This window comes from Vicugna pacos, chromosome X (genome assembly GCF_048564905.1).
Source record: "Vicugna pacos chromosome X, VicPac4, whole genome shotgun sequence".
NCBI classification, from domain to species: Eukaryota; Metazoa; Chordata; class Mammalia; order Artiodactyla; family Camelidae; genus Vicugna; species Vicugna pacos.
This window is the reverse complement of record NC_133023.1, coordinates 14862759-14876465: the sequence shown is the minus strand read 5'-3', so window position 1 is coordinate 14876465 and position 13707 is coordinate 14862759. Positions and strand designations below refer to the sequence as shown.

At 48.3% G+C, this 13707-nt stretch overlaps 1 protein-coding gene across 11 annotated transcripts in view; it reads left to right on the top strand.

Moving 5' to 3' along the window:
• The window catches only part of MAP7D2 (MAP7 domain containing 2), a 91280-nt gene that overhangs the window by 31756 nt on the left and 45817 nt on the right, over positions 1 to 13707 (top strand). For 10 of the 11 annotated variants that reach the window (XM_072955800.1, XM_031673293.2, XM_031673292.2 and 7 more), the window contains 2 exons: positions 11741 to 11818; positions 12947 to 13110. In XM_072955800.1, coding sequence (XP_072811901.1) covers positions 11741 to 11818; positions 12947 to 13110 — 242 coding nt within the window. Of the gene's footprint in view, positions 1 to 3439; positions 3473 to 11740; positions 11819 to 12946; positions 13111 to 13707 lie in introns of those variants that run through there. The other variant, XM_072955806.1, reaches the window with a different exon arrangement.

Genomic DNA, 13707 nt, shown 5'->3' with positions numbered 1-13707 from the left:
AGAACGGTTGTCAAGGCAGGGCCCAGAACCAAGGAGCTGGCTTGTTAGACCTCCGTCTCTCCAGAATCATGAGGTGCTCTTTTAAGAGGCCTGCAGTTTGAGCCAATCCCTGGGCTTTTGCAGGTGACTTCAGTTCCTGAGCTGGCCACACTGAGGCATCCCTCTGGTTTCCCATGCTGCCATGCAAGTCCGAGTCCCCTCACTGCCTCACAGAGTGACTGTAGGGATGTGGTTGCCTGGGAGATCCAGGGGGGATTCTTTGCAGCCTTGGGCACTAATGATATATGACAAGTCGGCGAGCGCTGACTTGCCTTCTTTGTTGTTGCAGTTGTGGTAGCATTAAAAGTAGGTAGCATACACTAAAATGCACACATTTTAAGTGTACCATCCAGTGAGTGTTAACAGATGCGTACATTGTCTCGGCCCAGCCCCTCACCCCATTAGCACAGTAGTCTTCTAATGATCAGGGGCCCAGCCTGCCAGGGCGCTGGGCAGGAGCAGGAGTTCCTGAGATGTCTGATGGGTCCTCTGCTGGAGACCCAGGGCAAGCTGAAGACATTGCTGGTTTGAAAGCAGGATTTAAAGATCAGGGGGATCAGGAGCTAGTCCCGGACTATTGTAGTAGCTGTGCTGGTGGGTGGGGGCTGGTGATAATGATGTTGATGAACACACTGCTTTCTGAGAGCTCAGCATGCCTGAAGCACGTATATTGACGTTCTCATTAAGGGTCATATCTAACCCAATAATGACGATGATGATAATACCATTAGCTAATACTTCTTAGGCATGTAATATGTGCTAAGAGCTTTACATGTATTCTCCTTTAAGCTTCACGTTAGTCTATGACATAGGTACTACTATTATTATCTCTATTTAACATATGAGAAAACTGAGGCTTAGACACTTCCCTAGTGGCCACACTGTTGAGTGCCTGCTTAGCAGAGATTTGACAGAATCCAGGCAGAGCCCATTTTCTTACCAGGGTTCTTTCTTTCCCAGTAAGAACAGCTCCCAGTTTCTGAATACCTAGCTCACTCGGTCAGTGCTCTTTCCTTCAGGTGGCCTTCCCTCTCAGTATTGAGTTGATGCCCATCAGCTTGAGAGCCAGCCAGACTGGCCTCATATCTAAGCTTTGCTGCTCAGTAGCTGTGACTTTGTACAGATTTCTTAACTTCTCTGAGTCTCAGTTTTTTCATCTGCAAAATGGGGGTACATCCCACTTCCTAGGATTGTTGTGGATATTAAGTAACATTTGGAAAGCATCATGCCAGGCAGGAGATAGGTGCTTAGTAAATGGTACCTTTAGAAAAAGGCAGGCTAACCCGTGAATATGTGTGCAGTTCCCCAAACCAAGTACAGTTGAATTTTATAACTTGACATGTTTTCATTTGGTTCCGCGAGCTTATTTGAGTTGCTAGGGCAAGAATTCCTGGAATGGCTTGTTCCATGGATATGAGTATAATTAGGCAAATTACTGTTGAAATGGTGATGAACAGCATCATCATATACCGCCTTCCCTCTCAGTACTGAGTTGCTGTTTATAGGAAAGGCTCACCCTGGTCAACCTGCCAGCATTGCATGCGCTCTCTCTAATCACCCATGTTAGAAAAGGTAGCTGATTGGTTTCCAGGCATGTGTGCAGAAGACTTCAGTACTGGAAAAGGAAGAGGAAGAAATAGGAACAGGCAGGCTAGAGTGGCCAACACGGACTAGCTCGATTCATCGTGCACCCACTGTGTGCACCATTAAGCGGTACCTGTGTTCTTTCATTTCATCGTCGCTGTAAGATAGGCACTGGTGTTTTCTCCATATTATAGAAGCGGAGACTTGGAGCAGCCACTACAGGACTTCACTGTTGGGCCTTCCTTTTTCCAGTAACCCTATGCAGAGAATTTTGTGGTAGATTGGTGTTGGTTGGTGATGACTATGTGCCAGGTTCCACGGCGAGGACGACGAGATCCATTCTCATTATTGTTTGACCTTGATGTCAAAGTGCCAGGCTCTTCGTGATTGTTTGGACTTCACCTAATTCTGCACTTTAAAAACCAAAAAAACTGGTTATTCTCTTAGCCGTGCAGTTGTGATTTAAGAAAAGTCTTTCAGGGATCATTTTAGTCATTTAGTAATACTCTTATTGCATCTGCATTTTTCTGGAAAATGTAATCCAGTTAGCTGTTTTAAGGGAAACCACTAGGAATTTGGTGAGTGTATTTTACAAAAACTTACTAACAGCATAGATCTGTGTATATTCTTATGTAGCTCCCTGTTTCTCCACTTCCTTCTTTTCAAGGACTTTTTGGTATCTTTGTATTTTTTTTAAAACTAACTTGATTCCTGGTCATCTACACCTTCATCATAGTAGTCAGTGGCTGTTGAATTTAACTGCTAGTTCCAGGCCTGCCTCTTTCAAAAGTATAAATTATGAAATCATCCTTGGAAGAGGCATGTTGGAAGTAATGAATTTGGTGCTAAAGTGACTTTTTCTTCCCATCAAAAAGAGAATTGAAGTCAGTTCAGAAGATTCTAACAGGTGAGAAATGGATTAGATCAGCGCTTCTCAAAGTGTGGTCTCCAGACCAGCAGCATTGGCAGCACCTGGGAACTTGTTAGAAATGCAGATTCTCAGGCCCCACCCAGCCCTTCTGAATCAGAAGCTTTGTAGCTGGGATTCAGCAGCCTGTTTTTAACAAGTCCTCCGGGATTCTTCTGATGTGTGCTAAAGTTTGAGAATCACTGAATTAGTGCTCCCTACCCTCCCCCCTACCAAAAACTCTCAGGTGAGCTACTGGGAGAAATGACATCTTCCCAAGAAACAAATTGCAGTTGAAGCCACTTAGTTCTGCTCTTATCAGAGACAGAAAATGGAATAAATGGCCACCGAAGGGTCTTTGTGACCCTGCAGTTACCGTGGGGTTAGTTCCTGCCTAGGTATTTGTTTCTAAAATATTTCAAGTGAATACCAGAACTCCATGTAGTAGCCAAAGAAATAGAATCCAGTAGTCAAAAAAGATGAAAACCAGTTCAGATCTTTACTGGAGATTAGAGAAGTGTCAAAGGATTGAATTCTAACCTGCAGCTCTTTGTTTCTCTGGTGCACATGTGCATACACACCCCCATACAAACACACCCTTCCAAGAGTCTCTCAGAACCCTTCCCATGCTCCCCTCCCAGGCAGAGTTCTCCTCAGAGGCAGCCCTTCAGTAGTTCCGGACTCTCTGTTCCCCATCTCTCACTTCCTTCTCCCTTTTGCCCCCTCATGCAGCTTTTGCTTCCCTTTCCAGTGTTGATTAATCAAACCCGATTCACCTCTTGCTGTCTGGAAACCCTTTCTGCCTACATTCTCCATCTATATAACAAAAGCCCAAGAGCTGATCCACCACATTGGATGGACAGATTGGAAGAAGCCAAGGGGATAAAGACAGTTCTCTTCCTGGTGGAGGAAAAGCGAGCAGACCCATCTCTCTGTCTTGAAGTAAGTAGAGGGTAGAGGGTTGGATTGGGCCCCTGAGAGCTCTTCCACCCCCGAAATTCCATGATTTGGGATTTTGAAAACGCCAATCATGCGTTTAACTTACTTTCCATGGCTTTTTGAGTATTGTATACTGGTATGATTAAGCCCGTATTTTAACAGTGTTGTGTTGATTTATTAATATTCTCAGAGTGCCTTTAATGGATATGAATTTCATTTTGGAGAAAAGTCAGGTTGCCAGACAAGAATGTTCTTTACCTGTTAGTGCTGTGAGTTTTCATCACAGTCCAGGAAATTTCAGCAGTCTTCTGAGGTATGGATGGATGCTGATCTGACCTATTGGGAATTGAGATTTAGCTCCACAATGAAAGAAATTTAAATGGAAAGTTTAGTGACCCTGTGGGATTGTAATTGATTTTGAGATTTTAATTGAAAAATATGAAGCAGGAATATGTGATGCCACCTAAAAAAAAAATACCCTTATGCAAAGATGAAGAAGGTTCTAGATTCTGTCAATTGATTTTCAGTTCCCACTGGTTGGATTGAAGTTCAAGGAGATTTCAGGCTTTACCTGTTGTTTTCTAACGTGTTTTGCATGTACCGTTACTCCTCCCTGGAACTTCCGCCTTCCTGCCCTTCGTTGATCTGAATGTGATCCTGCCTCCCCTCTCCCTGGAGAGCAGCAAAGTCTAGGCGAGATCATAGTGGGTTAGGATCAGAGAGATGATGAGAATCCTCCCACTTAATGTGACATTGGGTGGGTCACTTGACTCTTTTGAGTCTCCATTTCTTTAATCTTGAAATAGAACCTCCCCCCCTAAAAATAATGGCCACAGGCATTTAATGAGCATTTCTTACAATGGAAAGTCCTTCATCATCTCATGTAATCACAATGACTGTTTATCACGTTTATCATTTATTGGCAAGTTTTCTTCACCCCCCTCCCCTTTTTTTAAACATACAGTAGCAGACTTGCCAATATTCATTTTTACTTCCCAGTTTTACAAAATGTAACAAAACTCTTAAGATTGTGTGGCACAGTTTATGGAGATATATATGTATATACATATATATATATATATATATGATTTTTACATACTCAAATGACCCGCATATATTTACATTGTATTAAAAATGCTTCCTTGGAACCAGATAAATCATCTGAATATTTGAGAGGAAAAAGTAAAAGCAGTAACCAGGGAGACTTGGAAGAAGGCCACAGATGAGATTAACTGGGCTACGGGTTTTAAACCCTATTGCAGAACACTACCTAAGGTTGTTTTATTTTTCCTTTTTGCAAAATTTTTATTGCAGGATAATTCACATGATGTAATGTAACAGTCACCATTTTGAAGTGTAAACCTCAGTGAGTTGGCTTTTAGTACATTCACAGTGTCATGTAACCATCGCCACTGTTGAATACTGGAACATTTTGGTCACACCCCAGAAGGAGCCCTGCCTGCGCCCACTAGCAGCCCTACTCAACCCCCCATCGTCCTATTCAGCCCTTCTTTATGACTGAATAATATAATGCAGCATATGAACTGACCATAGCTTACTTATCCAGTCAATAGCTGGTGGGCATTTGTGTGGTTTTTCACTATGTGGCGAGGATGACTGATGCTGCTGTGAACATTCGGATACTGCGTCCCACCACTGTTACCCAGACTGACACTTTATTGAGGGGTGTGCTCCCACCCAGCTAAGAGTGAGGGAAAGGGGTGTGAGCTTTGGCAGGAAGGAGAGAGGAGATAAAAGGTGCTACATCATCAGGCTGACCGTGGCTTTGCAACCAGACACAGCTGGGTGTTTGGACCCACGGGCCATGTCCAGAGAGGGTGTGGAGCCCTGTGACTCGGAGCATTTCACTGGTAGAAAGAAGTGCAGACAGTTCATCCATTGTCGCCTTCCTGCCTCAGTCACAGTGCATGCCACCAGGCCTTAACCCCTTTGTCCTGTGACTCGGGTTTCCTGGCCTCTGAGGTGGCCTCTGCAAGTCTGGCCTGCTCACCATCAAGGTGCTAGTGTTGCTCCTTGTTGCCCAGTGGGTGCATGTCAGGTCCCCTCTGTCACGGGCAGTGGTGGAGCCACTCCCATGACGTGGTGACTGAGGGACACACACAAGCCATCATTAGAACAGCTCTGGCCCAGAAGCATAGCAAGTGGTGGAGGGCCAGGGTCGGTGAACAGGTGGGACTGACTGAGCGTCATCTGGGTCCCGCAGGCTGAGAGGTCAGCAAGTGCTGCTTGTTTGCTGGTGGTTGATCCGTGGACTGGTTTTCTGGCTACATCACTGTGTAACTCAGTGGTCTCTCGTGCCGCCTTCTCTCTCCGGGATCAGTGTGTCACCTGTGCTTGGCCGGGTGGTTCTCATGTGAGATCTCTCCTGAGAGGCAGTTGGAAGGCTACAGTGCAGTCCCAGGCTGGCAGTGGGCGCTGGTGTTGGCTCAAACTCTGCTGCCCTGATTGATGGGAGCTGTTCCCCAAGACCGGGTGTGTGACTTGGCCTTCGCACAGCGTGCTGATGCAAGCCAAGGGGCGAGTGCCCAGAGCTAGTGTCCCGTATCCCTTTGAAGTGTGGGAAACTGAGGCTCTACAGTGTAAATGAGTGGGTCAGGTCAGACAGAGGCCACAGGAGTGATTGTCCTTGACCTGATGCTGTCATGGTGTTGTGGGAAACAAGGAAATGTCTGTCTTAACACACACTCCAGGCACAGGAGGTGCTCGTGACCTGCACATTTATTGAATACTTAATGTGTACAGAATACTAGTCTAGGCCCTTTGAGGGCTACGAGAAGAAATGGGACATGGACCCCACCCTTGAGAAGCTAATACCCTGATAATTGGACTGGAAGGAGGGGCCGTGAGAAAGGGCTTACGGAGGGTGGATCCTCCTGTGCTTGAGGGCCATGGACACAAGAGGGAAAGACCCCAGAGCAATGATGGAATTCAGAGGAAACATTCATTTCAACCTTGGTGTGGGGGAGGGGGAGGGGAGCCGCAAGGAAAGCTGCCTTCCTTTCTTTACTTTTGAATTCTCTGCACAGATCCAGTAGGATAATGGCTACAAAGATGCTTTAAAATGCTGCTTATTTTTATAGACACTTATGATACAAGGATGAATAAATGCTGTGCAGATGGGGGGGTTTCCATCAATGGGACATAATATTCAGGGCTGCTCATTCTGCAAACATTTGAATCCCGTGTGCAAAGTGCTGGGGATTGACAGATAAGACAAGAGCCTAGAGGGCAAGGGGCAGACGAGCAGGCGCAGACAGCAGCCTGTGGGGCAGTCACCACTGTGGCAAACCCCGTGTGTGTGTTGCGGGGCGTGCAGGCAGGTGGCCAACCGTTCCTTTAGCATTTGGGGCCCATGCTGTGAGCCCCACGGTCAGCTGGGCTCTGGACATCCAGAGAGGAGCCACAGGCAGGGCCTTGCCCTGTAGAATCAGCAGAGTCTAGAGCAACAGTTTTCCAGGTGTGGGCCCTGGACCAACAGCATCAGCCTCATCTGGGAGCTCGTTAGAAAGGCAGATTCCCTGGCTCGCCCCAGGCCCTCTCCATGAAAAACTCTGGGGGTGCCGTCCCGCAGTCTGGGCCCTCCAGGTGCCCCCGCAGAGGGAGCAGCGGGCTAGGACAGTTCACAGTCCTGCTGCGGCACCTGAGAATCACATGGGAGCTTTTACAGCGCCGACACCCTGACGACACCTGACACTGCTAGGTCAGGCTCTGGGAGGGAGACACAGGCACCTGTAACTTTCAGAGCCCCTCGGGTGATTTTGTTGTGTAGCCACAGTTGAGAACCAGTGGGCTCCATGCTCGGATAGATCATCCCAGCGCGCACCTTCACGGAGATGTGAGTGCATCCCTGCCGGCCCGTCCCCAGAGGGGAGGGCACCCCGGAGGAGGGGGCTGACTGGCACTGGACTTCTGTCTGATGAGCTCTTCACTCCCGATTCCCTTTCTTTTCTCAGGATATTGCAGTTGCATGGCTGTGAGTTATTTGGGAAGCTTCCTTTAAAATTCATTTAATACAATCAATTTTTAAAAGTCAAACAGCTGGCTTCCCCTAAAAACTTTGTATTTCGATAATGGTTATTACAGTACCATGAATAATTGACTAATATCAGCTCATTAATATTCTAGTGGGAAAGTGCCTCAGGCTAATAAAATTCATTTTAAAATTAGTCTTTAAAAATGTGTTGCTACAGCCCAGGGATAATGGGAAGTGACTCCAAGCAAGAGCAAATCAGTGAAGTATGAAATTTTCTGCTGTTCTGTTAACATAAAGTAGTTGTTTGGCTGCTCAGTCCCTGTTTCATTCTCATTTCCTGTAGGGGTGAATTGCCCAGGAAAAGGCCTCTGTCTCAGGGGTGCACGCTACGTGTGTGCCGTTGTCCTGGGAAGCGTTGCATTGAGAATGGGGCAGGGGTGGCTCAGAAATGGGTGCCCTTGGTCCTTCTGCTGGGTGGGACACCTCCAGGAAGGTGTCTCCTGCTCCCTCTTTGTCTTTGGGGCCCTCCCAGGGCTTCACACTCAGGTCAGATTTTTTTTAAAGTAAACTTTCTATTTTGAGGTCATTGCAGACTCACATGCAGTTACGAGCAATACTACAGAGAAATCCCGTGTACCTTTTACCCCAGTGGCACTACCTCGCTGCACTGTAGTACCCTCTCACGGCTAGGCTTCCTGACACTTGTCCAGGCATCACTGCGAGGACCCTTCATGGTGCCCTTTTATAGCCACCACTTCGCTTCTGCCCTTCTTCCCTAACCCCTGGCAAGCACCAATCTGTACTCCATCCATTCTCATGGTGTTCAAGGATAAAATGGGTCTCTGGTTTAATAAAAAACAGGTGATAAGTGTACACATCTAATATAAGGTACAAGGAATAAAGGACGATTGGGTGGGAAAACTAAACACTAGTATTTCGAGCCATACAGAAAGAAGGCTTCCTTGTGGAACTGAATTCAGCGTTAAGTCTTAAGTGTAGTGTCTTTAGAGGTCTCCTGGTATCGTTAGTGTTTGTGTGTTGCGGTCACGTGCCCTGGGTCGGTTAATCATAGACTTCCTCGATTGCTCCGTGTTGCTGCAGTGCTAGTAGCCGATCAGGTCTGTGGCCCTTAGCCAGTAGGGGCTGTCTGGTTTGTGCTCCTACCCTTCTTCCTTTGGGACAAACCCAGGGCCTCTTGGCAGGGGTCCCCAGAGGGTCCTCAAGAACCACAAGGTGCATGTTGGACATGTGGGCTAATTATTTGGCTTCTCTTCAAATGGATGTTCTGGAACTGTTTCTTTGACAGTTCTTTTAATCACAAGAGGCCAATGCTGTGTGGAGGGATGAGGTGTTATCCCAGCCTTACCCACCCAGCAAAACTCAACCCTGGTTAGACTCAGATCTTCCTTATCCACATGCATCCCAGAGCAGCTAAGCATGAAGGGAGAGGATCACAGGAGTGAGCTGCCAGGCTCCTCGTTCAGTGCTGTCCAGTACAGTAGCCACCAGCCTCACGTGGCTAGTGAGTGCCTGAAATGGGCCCAGTGTGATGAAGGAACTGAATTTTTAATTGCATTTAATTTTGATTATCTTAGATTTAAATAGAGCCTTGTGGCTCCCATATGACAGCATAGAGGCTCGAAGTCACCCACGTTGGGCTGTTTGACTCACTCCCCCGCCCACTCAGTGGGGCCAAAGCATAATTGCTTGTTAACAGTTGCCCCCAGAGTCGTCTGGCTGCCCCCTTACCCACCCAGCAGTTTGAAGAGGAAGCCAATAATTAGCACATCTGTGCCCAGCTGGCCAGTGCTTGGCTCAGAGTAGTGCTTGCTTGGTGCTCCTCTCATTAGTTGGACTTGGCACTTCTCTCCAAATTTGCATGCTCATTCCTGGGACAAGGATGGGATTTGTTCCCCGTGCACAGTACTGGGTCTCAGAAAGCCAGACAGCTTTTACTCATGGGCACTAAGATCAGGCTGTTTCCTCCTATGCCTGAGAGCCACGTAGAAAGCAGTAATTAAGAATGTGGGCCTGATATCAGGTTCTTATGTTGGAATCTGGCTTTTCTACTTCCTGACGGTAACCTTGGACAAGTTCATTAAACTCTCTGTGCCTCCCTTTCTGTACCTATAAGAGGAGGATCGTAATAGTACCGCCGTCATCATGGGGTGATTGGGCCGAGTAAATTCAAGCACGGCACTTGGTTTGTAGTATCTGCTCACTCTATTGCCACCTCCTGTTATGACAGAATAGGTAATGATGACCATGAGCATGATAATGATTTTCTGGAAAGGAAATGATTTGAAGGTGTGACTCTTACAGGCGCCCACAAGGGGGCAGCCTAAAATCACGCATGTCCCTAGAACAGTCTTCTGTTGGTAAAGCGTCAAGGTAACAAAGCCAGTTTCAAATGTGTTCGGCCCTTTACTCTCAGTTTTTCTTTCTGTCTTCTGTTTGAAGAACACTTTCCATGGTTATCAGGCTGTGCGTTAGATCTGGAGGGTGGCAGGCAGTACAGAATGAGGTGCAGGCCCTGCTTGGGCAGATGAGTTGATGTGCGTGCTGATGCCAGCATCTGCCCAGGGGTCCTAGGCTTCTCTTTGTAGCTTTCACCACAGAACAAATCCTTATTAATCAAACTCTTGAGGTGGAGACTAGAGCCTGAAAATGTTTAGAGAATCATGAAAGAGAAACCTGGTCTTATCTCCCTGCTCCCCTTGTACTGACTACGTGCCTACCTTCGAGTTTTGTGTGTGCACCTCGACGCCTGTGGGTGTGGGACTGTGGCCCCAGCTGGGCAGCCTGGAGATGTGGAAGCCACCCTTGTCTTGGGGCCTCTCTGTCCCCCTAGAGAGACTGACTCAGAGTATTTTCCAGCCAGACAGAATGAAATTAAGGTTCTGCCAGCCGTGTGGGGCCACAGAGCACCATGGGTCTGGGAAACTGAGGTCTTGAAGGTGGGTGGGGTTTAACAGGTGCAGGGAGTGTGGGCGAAAGAGGCATTGCTGAGGTCAAGTTGGGAAAAAAGTTTGAGGTCAGATTGTGGGGGGCCAGCAGCGATGAGCTGGGAAGTTTGGCCTTTAAATTCTTGATGCTGTTCCTGTCATTGGTAGCATCATAATGATTAAGAGTTGACTGAAAACAAACATGGGGAATGGCACCTGTACTCGGGGTTGATTTTCTAGGACTTCTCTCTTGAACTTTAATATCCCTGCTGCATAATCCAGGCTGCAGATTAGATGTTGGTGCCGAATCGTGATCATCCGGTGTTTATGAGGTCCATCCTCATCTGCATTCCTGCGGCCTGCACTGCAGTCTAAGCCTTGGGTCCCTCTCGTGGACAGCGGCTAGAACATCCCTGAAGGGGGCGCAGGTCACTGTGGCAGCAAGGCACACTGTGAAGTCAGCGTGTGACGCTACCAGAGAGGGGGGCCCAGGTGCTGGGAAGGTGAATCCGACACTCAAGCTGATTTCTCCAGAATGGGATGGTTGAATATTAGATAAATAATACTCATGAATGACCAGCTGTGACCAAGTACAATAAATTATTTTTAAGATGACCATGAAATTCATTTAATCTTTAATTCAGAAAGCCCTTTCGGGTCCTGTAGAAGATGGGTGGAGATCCGTAGCTCCTGGGATGTTTCCCGGACATCGTGGGGGAAACTGCAATTTGTTCCATCTTAGTTGTTGTAGATATTTAAATAACAGTTAAACAGGAGTACATTATATTCCTTCTTTGTGATTTTAAAATGCTAAGATTGACATCAGAACAAACTTAGCAGACCTGAAATCAAACTCGATTGTTGTATTTTCTCAGTGCTCACCCGAGGAGCTCACACGTGTTCCTCAGCCATTGGCTCCTTCCAGAAAGTCGAATGTTCACTGTCTGTGTAATAATTGTGTACACTTTCGTGCTTCTCCGTTTCCCTGGGGGCCAGACTCAGGGAGCCCCAGTGGGCTTTTCTGCACATGACCATGCCTCTCTGTCACGTACTGTGCTTTCTGGACCCTCCAGGGCCAGGCCCAGTGCAGGGGCCCTGGGACCACTGCAGCACAGCTTGATGGGTGAGTGTAGAAGTCGTGGCTTCCACCCCTGCGCTCTCGGGGCTGGGCCATGTGTGTGGGGGTGGGAAGTGATGGATCTGGTCTGCGTGGATGAAGCGATGGTGATGGATGGTGTGTGCGTTTGCCCAGGCCCTGGGCCCAGTCCCCATGGCCCCTGGCACTCAGCAGACAGGGAGAGTAAGTCTTCCATTGTGTTTTCTCTCTTGTAGGCATGGATGGATTTTTGAAATCTGATGAGAGACAACGACTAGCTAAAGAAAGACGAGAAGAAAGAGAAAAATGTCTTGGTAAGTTGTGCACTGTGGCTGCTTAGGTCCAAGGCAGTGGAGATATGGCAGTGTCCTTTCTCAAGAGCCTTAGAAATTGTGATTGACTGGAAAGAGAATTAGGGCAGTGCTGGATGAGCGTGGTGAATTGGGGGCAAACCCACTGGCCTGCTCACGGTTGTTATGTAATTCTCAGAACAGTTAATTTGCTCACTGAGCAAGCATTGAACTCTGCAGTGTGGTGGGCGGCGTGCTGGGGGCAGGGGGCGGGACGGTGAAGAACAGGACGGTGAAGAGCAGGACGGTGGCCACCCTGCCCCTTAGGCACAGCCTCTCTCCAGGGTGATGGTGGTAAGGGCTGTCCTCCAGAGAACTGGGAACAGCACACCCTCGACATCTGTGTTAGGATGGGGAACCTAGTTGAGAAAGGCTGCCTCTCTTGTGGGCTATGGACAGAGAAGTCCAGCTGATTCCCCAGGGGCGCCCTGCGGTGGGTGGAGTGGGTGCCCCCGGCAGGGGATAGATGAGGAGCTTTCAGATTCTTCTACACCATCGCCTCCTGCTACTCGTGGCCAGCTCAGGCATCGTCCTCCAGGGACTGCTTGGCTGACTTGCCGGGTGGAATTGCAGGCCCCTTAGTCACCGTCTTGGGGAAGGCAATTCCTCTTCACCCTCTCCCGTGTACCCCTCACCTGGCTCGGCGTCCAGTGCGCAGCACCTGATGATGAACAGTGACTGTGTTCTGAGCAAATGACCCTGACGACTGCTTCACTCGGCGTGTGGCCCAGTAAGGGGATCTGTCTGCCCTGGTAGCGATGGCACTCAGAGCTCCTGCATTTGGGGGCAGTGGCTGTGCACCTTCTGTGCAGTCTCATTTGATCTTCATGACACTGTGATGTCACACGTGTGACCTCCCCACTTCAAAGAGGAAGAAACTGAGGCAGAGAGAGTACATGGTTAGCGTGCCCAGGGTCACCCAGCTAGTGGCCGAGGCGCCAGAACCCTTCATGTCCATCCCTGCTGCCCGTCGCCCCACTGGGCTCTTTGTTTTGGCCTCATTCTCACTTCTGTGCTTTTGGTCTTAAACCCAACGGCGTGGGCATGGGCTGCTCTGGTGATGACAGCCCTCCTCCACTCTTCTTCTCCCAGCTGCCCGGGAGCAGCAGATCCTGGAGAAGCAGAAGCGAGCCAAGCTCCAGTACGAAAAGCAAATTGAGGAGCGATGGCGGAAACTGGAAGAGCAGCGACAGCGAGAGGAGCAGAAGAGGGCTGCGGTGGAGGAGAAGAGGAAGCAGAAGCTGCGCGAGGAGGAGGTGAGGGCCGGGAGGGGCCGCCCGGGAACGTCCCGCCCGGCTAACGCCAGAATGGGAACAGGGAGACTTATCCATTCAACTTCCGTGTTAATTTGCTGTGTGACTTTGGACCAGCCCGCTGGCCTCTCTGGACCTTGATTTGCTTGTCTGTGGTGAAGGGGTTGGACTTGGCAGTCTCCAAGGCTCCCTCCAGGCCTAACCTTCTCTAAGACTCGGAGGGGATTGTGGATGGGAGCCGGGTAACATAGACCCAGGATGACATGGGGAGTCTGTGCTTCCCGGGCAGACGCCGAGGCTAGAGGAAGGGCTGTGAGGGTAGAGGGTGACATGACCTTGTAATTCACTGCTGGAAAATCAGACCATCTGCCTTCAAACACAAACAGGCGAATCTCTTTATAGCTTAATGCAGTTGCTTGCTTTAATCCTCCTATCTTTCCAGTTATCTTTTAAAAAAGAACTGGAATCTAATTACCCCAACAGAGTGCTTTATTACTAAACTTTGAAAATATATTTAGAAAGCATATTTGGGGTATAGATTTTCTTAACAAGTATATTTTAAGGATGTAATCATAGCCTTGTGTCAGGTGATGCTCATTT